Source organism: Cynoglossus semilaevis, chromosome 6 (assembly GCF_000523025.1).
Source record: "Cynoglossus semilaevis isolate Cse_v1.0 chromosome 6, Cse_v1.0, whole genome shotgun sequence".
Classification (NCBI taxonomy): Eukaryota; Metazoa; Chordata; class Actinopteri; order Pleuronectiformes; family Cynoglossidae; genus Cynoglossus; species Cynoglossus semilaevis.
In genome coordinates, this window is record NC_024312.1 from 5985452 (window position 1) to 5995879 (window position 10428).

General features: G+C 39.8%; 1 protein-coding gene across 1 annotated transcript in view; it reads right to left on the reverse strand.

The window, feature by feature from the left end:
- Positions 1-3251: 3251 nt before the first annotated feature.
- Positions 3252-10428, reverse strand: part of agbl1 (AGBL carboxypeptidase 1) — a 23576-nt gene continuing 16399 nt past the window's right edge. Inside the window, 8 exon segments of the mRNA XM_025056326.1 lie at positions 3252-3635; positions 4320-4465; positions 4936-5049; positions 6025-6087; positions 7536-7667; positions 8300-8429; positions 8641-8821; positions 9633-9859. Of these exon segments, the coding sequence (XP_024912094.1) occupies positions 3365-3635; positions 4320-4465; positions 4936-5049; positions 6025-6087; positions 7536-7667; positions 8300-8429; positions 8641-8821; positions 9633-9859 (1264 nt within the window). The 3' untranslated portion in view covers positions 3252-3364.

A 10428-nucleotide genomic window follows, 5' to 3' on the forward strand; every position in this document is an offset into this window, starting at 1 on the left:
GGCTGATACGGATTCAGAACCCCTCCCTCTGGTCATTCCTTGTCGTCTAATTACCGACTGAGCAGACAGTAAAGATCTGAATGGTGATTAGCTAGTGCCATTACAGTGTGTGTGTGTGTGTGTGTGTGCGAGTGAGCGAGAGATAAAGAGAGGCAGAGAATTTAGTAAAAACAAAACATCTTAAACCCATTATGTTATTTAGTTTTTGTCTAATTCTCATTTAAACCTAATTGCACTGACAAACTAATTCAGGTTAAAAAAAAAAACAAAAACTGCAAAAAATATAAATATTTTCTTGGGAACAACAAGTTAGCTTGACTGTCAGTGGCGCTGTGCTAACAGGCCAGGAGCTAGGACTCAGAGCATATTTCTGTATCTTTTCTGATTTATTCTACAGTTGTCAATGACAGCCAGAGCCGTCTCCTGCTGCCCAACTGTGGTACTGCGTTACAAACTACATTTTGGACACAGAAATGATACAGCCTCTACATGCAGTTAGCATATGTAATGCAGTGAGCTAAATGCTAAAAGAATTGATTTTTTTTTGTGGTCTGAGAAATCCCTTTTTTCCCCTCAGAAGGAAAGAAGGAAAATTGGTTAATCAAGCTAATCCATGATGCAGAGCGTAAAAGAGAAACTACTGACTCTAAAAAAATAAAAAATAAAATAAAGACTAGTAGACCCTTTTTTTTTCACAGAAATTTTACCTTCTACAAAATACACAACTTACTGTACATTCATGTCACTGCAAAATACAACGTAAATGATACTTGCACTACAGTCTAACCATTCAACCTAATATTAAAATACAGTCTGTACAGAGAGAGCGTGTGACACCATTAGCCAAATCTAAGTGCTGGTTTTTTATAACCGTAGTTTAGATCAAAGTCTAAACCAGATTTACGTCTAATAAACACTGTCACTCAATACAGTGTTGAATGCGTAGTAAACCTAGATTTACGCTACGTGTGCGTGGACACTCCAAGCTAATGTGCATTCACTAATTTTAGCTGCAAAGCCATAAAACTACAAAAGTGCTCATTTGCCACATCCTGGTTTTATTACACATGGTCATATATATTCACTTTGTGGCTTGAATTGTGGAGGCAATTAAAACGACCATGTACGTAGTGCAGTCCCACTGTGCTGATCACATGACTATGAAAATGAACATAAATTCAATACTCGATCGAGTGTGAGAACAGTATGAATCAGACTTGAATCTAAACAACTTTGTTGATTGTTGTGTTGTTTTCTTTTATGTTCCGTGAGTTGACATTGAGAGTTCTTAAAACTACTAAGTCAGGGAAAAAGGGAAATCCTGTCCTAAGCGGCTCCAGAGATGGAGTCAGGTACAAGAACAAGTCCAACACCTGAGTAGAAGAACTCAAGAAAAGACACTGACAGACAACAACATATAGACACAGATATCATCAGACAGATGACCAACAACAACATCAACACCAAGACCAACACCAACACCAACATTAACACCAACACCAAAACCAACATCAACACCAACAACAACATTAACACCAACAACATTAACATTAAGACCAACAACAACATCAACATCAACACCAACAACATTAACATTAAGACCATGGTGAACACCAACACCAACAAACAAAGACACCGTGAGGCAGAGAGGCATTTATATACCCAGGGCACCAGGTGAGACTAATCAGACAAACAGATCACAGGACACAGGTGACTGTGATCAACTGATCACCAGGGAGAGAGACAGAAGGACAGAACTACCTCAGTGTTTCCCAACCTTTTTTGAGCCACGGCACACCGTTGAACAAAGACGTCACAAAACGTATATGTAGTGAAATATAAAACTCTTTTAGTTTAAATTTACTAAAATGTACTCCTGTTTAGTTGAAGACGACGCTGAAACACTGGCAGGAACTGAAGAAAGACACTTATAAAGATCTGAATTCAACAGTTCTGATTTTTTTTTTTTTTTTTTTTTAGCCTATCTGCTGCCACATAGCAAAGAGTATTTAATTGTTCTGCTTGTCATGCATTGACGGACAAAGAAAAAATATTTGCAATAAATAAATAATAGTTTTCGGACCAATTCATTTAAAATTTGGTCATTTCCATTGGCACAATGGTTGGGAATCACCGGGCTACCGGACAAAACTCCATCAAAGACATTGTTTTTGTTTATTTTGTATAAATAGTAATCCCAACTTAAACTCAACTTTCTTTATGTATCGTCTCTTCATGAGCGACTGCCACCAGCAGGAAAAATGATCCAGTTCACTCCAGTGTGTGCGGTGACGAAAACTGAATCGACCAGCGCCACACCAGTGAAACAGGACACCTAATACATTTTTAATTTCCTTGTAGAACTGAGAGACTGCTATGAATCTTTATTGGAGCGATGCAGTTGTTCGCGGGGGTGTATTGGGTTTCTGTGTGCTGACTCCTAAATGACCGTTTTAATATTAGGAGATAATTGAAGTGCACGTGAAAATGATCCACGTGTGTAGGTACTGTAGCTCTCCAACAAACCCAACACTACCATTTAAATTAAACACATTTAATTCAGGTCTGTAAGACAACTTTGTACCTAAATATATAGTGTTGGAAAATGGCAATGTTTATTGACAAACTGTTAAATTCAGATGGAGAAATTAAAGTGAAAAACATTAAAAAAAAAAAAAAAAAAAAACCAAGCCCCTCTCATCTGGACATGTGGTTCTCAGCACTTGCTGCTACAGGATTGTACAATTTAAGCGATCTTTCATATAAAATACAGTATACAGCATATATACTACAGTGGAATATGCACAGTCTATATTAGTCCTGTCCTGTAAATACAAACTAAACTACAGTAAATACAAATCTTTAAGAGTACAGTGAAGCATTCACCAATTAAGACTATCTTGATAAAATACTTATGCTAATGCTAGTGCTAACGTCGAAGTAATAATATTTTCGCAAAATGTAAAACGTAACTGAACCGGTCACCCCCCGCACTAACTTGACACGTTAGATTAGTAACATGATATGAATGATCAGCCGTGTGCAAACGTGTCTTATATAACGCCACTGTTCTTGGATTACAGTCTGAATTTATATATATATATATATATGTATATATATATATATATATACATTTAGTTCAGATGATGTATATGTGAAATGTTGCTGATTAAATACCAATATCAAATGTTGATCTTGAGAGATCTGCTTCTAGGTGACAATGGGGTTAGGTTTTCTTTTCTTTGTTCTTTTCTTTGTTTGTTTTTTGTGTTTTTTTTCGTAACGTCTGCACATCCATGGCCAGGGAGGGGCAGAGGCAGAACAAACCCCGGGGTTTGGCAGAGACAAATGGGAAACCATTCTCTTAAACAGTGATCTGTCCGTTGACTCTCTTGCTCAGGTTTCTCTTCTCTCTGAGAGTCTCTACTGATCCCTGTCTGATGGGCTGAGGAAAGAGGCGGCTCCTGCTGCTCAGCTGCTGAGTTCCGTCGTCATCACCGTCACCGAATCCATCTTCATCTGCGGCGGCCATGTTTTTATTGACATCTGAATCCAGATCTGAGCCTTTAAGAGTCGGACAGTCTGTAGAATACTCTATCTCCTCCACACACGGGGGCTCGTCGTCCTCAAAACAGCTGCAAATCACAGGAGGAGAGATTTAGAGTTACTGAGAGCAATGTCCCGCTAAATTTGACTAAACCATCAATGAACGTCTTCTACTCTTAAATCCAGGTAAAAAAACCATCATTGAACGTCTTCTACTCTTAAATCCAGGTGCGGCCCTTTATGAACCGAAACCTTGATACAGATTTTTTTTTTTAGAGGAAATCTAAATCTTCCAAATGTTCTTCAAGCATTCCGGAAACTGTTAGACTTAATCTAATCCTCCATGGTTTGACCTTGAACAGCTATTGTGATTGACAGGTGTCAGAAAGCCCCAGCTAACCAGTGATTTAATTACACACTCACAGCTCTGGAATATGTACTGTATGTGTGAGTATGTGTGTATGTGAGGGAGTGAAGCTAATCCACTGGTGCTCCACTGGGGACAGAGAGGATGTGACAGGCACACTGATCTTTAAACTGTGGAAAAAGCCAGAAACTGAAGAAAAATATTCCAGAGTGAGACGTAAAGGGAAGAGGTTTTGTGTCTGAAATGTTGAACCAGGAGGGAGGAACGAGGAGTAATGGACGAAGGTATGTTTGAAAAATATGGGGAAATTCAAAGAGTCTTTGCAACCCACACACCCCCCCCCCCCCCCAACTAGTCCGTCTCATAAGTCAGATCACAGGTTTAGTCCTGGTTTGTAGGGTCTTACGTGTGAGACTTGTGGTCCAGGATGTTGTGACCCAGGTCCACGAGGTTGATGAGCGCCCTGGTGTACTGAGCTTTATTTACAGAAAGAAGACTCTGGCAGAACCTCATCCCCATCTCCTGCAGCTCTTTGGTTCCCATCTGCAGGTCCTGTACGCACAGATCAAGACACAGCCACGCACAAGGCAAGAAAAGAGGAAGGGTCTCTGTTTGAGTATCAGTTTGAATTTAACTCTTCGTATCTTGCAATGTCTGAGAGAATGTGAACAACTAGAGCATGGTTGACTATAGTGGGCGTGGCTCAGATTGTTGTAGCGTGAATTATATATACAGTGGTCCCTCATCTTTTTATAATGTGTAGAATAGCGCCCTCTTAATGTTTTGTGGTGAATGAGCGTTGAAAACACGACACTGCAGCCTGTTGTCTGTGAGGAGGCCACTCCCTGTATAATCCTGGTGTTTGTGTTCCTCTGTGTTTTGCTGCTGTTGGCCTCTTGTCACAGCTGCTCTGAATCCAGAGCTGACGAGTCAGAGTCCTGCAGGGCGTGGCCTCCAATTCAGGAAGGGCAGTATTTAAGCTCCAGCTCCACGAGGCTTCAGTGTTAACTAAATTCACACACCTTATATATTCCTTGGTCGCAGCCGTTGTAAGTGCTCTCCATGGTGTAACTTCTCAACACACCCATCTCTCTCCAGACCACCACTCTGGCTGTAGCAGAGCGAGACTTCTCCACCTGACCAATTCCAAACAGGAAATGCCTCAGTGTTTACAGTTTAACAATAATAGTTTCCAGAACAAATTCTCCTCTAATTTACTTTACTGAAAATACATTTAAATAAAACACAGTAAATGTTTTCCCGAGACCCTTCGTAATATTTTAACTCCGAGCCCTGTGGTGCTTCAGCATTACTGTATAACCAGTAGTGCATCTGTGTTGGACTTGTACTTAGGGGCTGCTTTGGGGGGAGCACTGTGGCTTAACGCAACCCACCACTGTAATATACAAACAGACAGTAACTACAGAGGTGATTTGTCTTTTCTGGGGTACACTACAGAAGTAGAAATGAGAACTCTACAGCCGAGTGTATGATTAATGGCGAGGCTTTCAGGATAATGGCATTTCAGGGAAACACATGATTCTGTCAAGAACAGGTCTTTAACTTTATTTAAAGTCAGATCACAGTCCGCACAAAAAAACCAGCAACAGTTCATGTCCTTGGTCTCTAAGTAGGGTTGTCTGATATTATTGAACAGCCGATATTATCTGCCCGATATTAGCATAATTACATATATCGGTAAGATTGTTATTGTTTTTTGCTCCGATAACACAATCCCCGCGTTTTGCCAAATTTGCTGAAATCAGCATATCGGATATTGGAAAAAAGTTCATATCGAACAAAGTGAAACTAAAAGAGGATGTGACCTGCTTTAAACATGCCTGATTGGTTGGCGTGATGAGTTCAGGTTCATTAAACAGAACATTGAGTGCTGTCATAGTGTACGGTAGAAATTGTAATTATCACAATGACCCTGACGAGTCATCAGGACGTGAGAAACTGTTTGGATGAAAAGTGATGATGAGGGTTACAGTCATGGGTGATGAAAAGTGAGTGTTGTGGAGGAAACAAGAGTAGAACAAGAAAAACTGAAGGAATATCAAAGGACTGAGACGAATGTGTCATCGTCTTTTAGGAAAAGTTGTTTTTACCAAATAGTTGCAGCTGTTGAAAGAAAAGGCTGGGGCGATACGATCCAAAGTCTTTGCAATGGTCTACAGAAGTACAAAGAGAAAGAAGGGAAGAAGGAATGGAGGAAGGGAAGGAAGTCAAATCAGGCAATATCTATCATATAAAACAAGAAATGTTTTTCTTTGTTTGTTTTTTTTATATTTTTCTGATACTGTAATTGTCTACCTGTCAGTGTTGTGTGTGGTCTCTTCATTATTTAGCACCAACTGTATTTGTCAGGGCCTAAATGTTTTGTTTGTTTTGGAATCCAGTCTCATGTATAGTTATAGTTGCTTTTATTTTGCCCATCGACAATATATTTAGTTCATCTGTTCGTTAGTCAGTGGCAAGGCAATCTGTTGCCAGAGCTGTGATTTCAGCAGCCACCTCAGAGCGTGTGTATAGAAATCCAGAGACACAACAACACAATATCTGTCAATGTCAGATATTCAGACATGATTTATCAGACTCAATGTCAGATATTCAGACATGATTTACCTACATGTCTCTAAATGACATGCATCGTACACTAAGTGAACAGTCCTGGTCACTTATCAGCAAACCCTCCAGTTGAAGCTGTATATTTCTAAATATTAATCACATCACATACACTGCTCATCCTGAACAGCCGACTGTCCTATAATAATACTGTAATGTTACTGTGGTGTTTTGGTTGTTAGAGCCAAAGCAATTAATCTTTGAACCAGAGGCATTAAAGACTTAACCTTCAGTGACCACCAGGCTGAGACTCTAAGAGCCAAGAGTTGTACATTGTTTTGTATTTGTGAATATAAAATATATAAAATGTATTTATATATTTGTGTGTATACGCTTATATGTATGTATGTATGTAAATATATGTGTACATATATGAACATATATACACTGTATATATGTGCGTGTATATGTAAATATATGTACAAAATATATAAACATATATATATACAGTATGTGTGTGTACCTTGGTATTTTGATTGAACAGTCGGATTTTTGAAACGTACACATGTTGATATTTGAATGCAAAGATATAAGGAAATTGCTTAATCAACCAAAAGTGTTACCACGGTCCTTGTAGTACTACTATGGATCACAGGCGTTGATGATGTCAGGTACATGCTCAATTAGGTACATGAATCAATCCTCAGCTGTGATACCTGATAAATGTATCCAACAAGAAAGAGGAAATCTGGCAAAGTGACCCTTGACATGATAAATGAACTTATCTTAAAACTGCCAAAGTCGGTACTGCCACAAAAAATGTCAAATAGACAAATGGACCAAGGGCTTGAGGAGTCTTAAAGAGACCCAGTGGTTTATCATGCTGTAATCTAAGAAGATTGTTCTCGTTGTTCCTGTGGCTGATACAAAGATTCTGGACGACATACAGGTTTTGTTCCGTGTCCCAGACTTTCCTTTCGTCGCATCATCTCTACAACGTGTTTGTTTTGGTGGTACCAGTAGACGTTATCTTTAGCTCAAACACCAGACTCACCCTGTATCCAGGATCTTCTTTAAAGGCTAGCGTGTCGACTGCAGAGCCAGACTGCCAGAGAGTTTCCTTTACACTGCAGCCATACAGGAATACGTTTTTCTTTCTGGAGTGACCATGGTAGTCACAGAAAACCTGGAAGAGATCAAAAAGTCTCAAAATAATCTGGCACCACTCATCTTCATAAATACACTTACACTGGTTTATATATATACACAGTATACATATATATATATATTTATATATATAGGTTGAAGGGTTTGTTTTTATGGGAATATACCAATGTTCTGGGTTCACTAGTCCTTGGAGGGATGGGTTTGCCAGACCCTACTGAGTAAAACTGCTTTTGAGGATCATGATTTAGTTTGTTGTTACGACTAGAATTAGGGTACAATTAGATATGGACAGATGCATTGCAGTACTGTATGTTCTGGATTATAAGTCGCTCCAGCCAAAAAATACATAATGAAGAAGAAAAAAAACATATATAAGTCGCTCCTCAGTATGTAAGTCCCAACAGTGCCCTCTAGCGGCAAATGTGAAAATAACAAACGTGAAATCATATGTTTTCATTTATAAGTCGCACCTAAGTCACAAACCCAGCCAAAGGATAAAAAAAAGTGCGACTTATAGTCTGGAAAATACAGTGGATACGGTTTAAGTAAGGAGCGAGGGAATGAACTAGAGGATCAAGTTCACATGTATGTGAAGTACTGTACTAGAGATGAAAAGGTTTGTGTGTGTGTGTGTGTGTGTGTGTATCTCACCAGTGGAGTTCGCCCAATACTGTTGAGGTAGTAAAGTAGGCCTTTGGTGTGGTAGATGGTCGGGCTGAGGACAGGGTCTGGTTTAGACCACTGACGGTTGAGATCCTCACCGTTCAAATCACAGCGATTCCTAGGGTCAAACAAACATATGGAACATTTCTCAGGGGGTTTTTAATCACAGCAGTGGATACACATTGAGGGGGGAGTGAGGGGAGGGGGCAGAGCTTTTGCAATGTCTGTGAAGGTAAGAAAGAAGTTTGGGTAAAATGACTGCACCACCGTTATTGAAAATACACGTTTACTCTTCCTTCTGTTCTAGTAAGAGATCAAGTTTCACTCACGTGCCGTTGATGACTCCGTCTGGGTTGAGCATGGGTATTATCTTGAAGACAAAAGCCTCCCTCAGACTCTGGGCTACGAGGTCATTGCTGCACAGAAACTCAAGCGTGCCCTTCATCACCCAACTGGCGTTCGATTCCCCCGGGTGGACGCGGCCCGTCAGCAGAATACAAGGACGATTCCCTGCAGAGAAAAATATAAAATACAGAGTCAAGTTATGTCATTTTTCTCTAGATCTACTGTAGAGGCTCCTCGACTTAGGTCAGAATTACATTCCTACGGAGTGATGTAACTTGATCTTCACAGTACGTCTCTCACCTACACTAACACGGTGGTGGCTTTTTTTCTGGGGACCCATGTTTTAAAAGTCACAAACCTTCGCGACCCAAGTCAATAGACATTATTCCTAAACTCATGAGAAACATGATGCGAGACGACCCAAAGTCTATGGGAAACAACGCTATAAACACATACAGTAAATGTTTATATGTGAGAGTGGCATACTTATAGAAGTACTTAACACGTTATAATTGATTAATAGCATCAGTTTGGTCTATCTGGGCATCTGTTTTACAAATTTTAATTTTAAATGTGTTTTCATTTTCAGAGGTTGACTAAATGTCTGAAGATAGCAGTGAGTTTAATTTTCATCTGTAGTTTACAGTATATGATTTAACATACAGTAATAACCATGTTGCCAAAATCAAAATATGGTCTTAGGAAGATGGCCCTGTATCACAGTACTGACATGATGTCATGGCAGTATACTGAGAAGTTGTGGTCATCATGTGTATTTACAGTCCAACATATCAGTGCAGGCCGCTCTGAGGCTTTCACCTAAACTAATTATTTCCGCATATCCCTGGCTGAAAAACAAAGAAACCACATGACATTTGTTTCCCTCAGGATGAATTCCTGTTTTTCATCTTCCTGAATCTGTTCTGTGTCTTCCTCTTGAACGCCCACTTGCATGTGAACACTTGGCGTCACTCACGCAGCTGGTGCATGTCCTTCCAGGCCTTCCTGGTAGGACATGCGGTGACGGTGATCACTGGACAAGGGTTTCCGGCTAACGTTGGACAAAGAATCTGCTGCCGATAAAAGACCTTGGTCGGATCCAGTGAATTCTGCAGAACCCTCAGATGTGCCTGGAGCGGAGGAAAAGTACATGAACAGGGTTGACAGACAGACAGAGACAAACAAATGTGTGTGTGATGACGATAAAATACCAAACTCAAACTCTAATTATGAATCCAAATACTACTTGGACTTCTGAAAGACTTTTCTTTTTTTCTTTTTTACGCAATTGCTACAAAGCTTGACTACATCTTGAATAACACAAATACACTGAAGACCGAAAGTGCTTTTGACTGGAAGTTATTTCAAGATCTCCTCCACTTGACTTACTAACTTGTAAACCCTCTTTATTTCCCCTAGAGGGCAGTGTGAGGCTTTTATAAAATATGTATAAAGTGACTCCTCACTGGTCTGCAACTGTTATTCAGGGGGGTTTTTTAAACAGTATCTATGGAGTTCCTCTGCCCCCTAAAGGCCAGGTGACAAATTTACTTGAACTGATTATTTTCTCCCTAAATGCATCACTTGGGTATGCAGTAATTACATTAATCAGGGGAATTGGGAAAGTGGTGAAATAATTTTTTTTTTCATTTGATTCTGATGTTGTTTGAAGTACATGAGGAAATGACAAGTCTCACGAAATGGAAGCTTTTTTTTTCTCCCACGAATGAAAAGCAGGTGAGAGTAGAGGGAGTACCTTGAGAGCGGAGTAC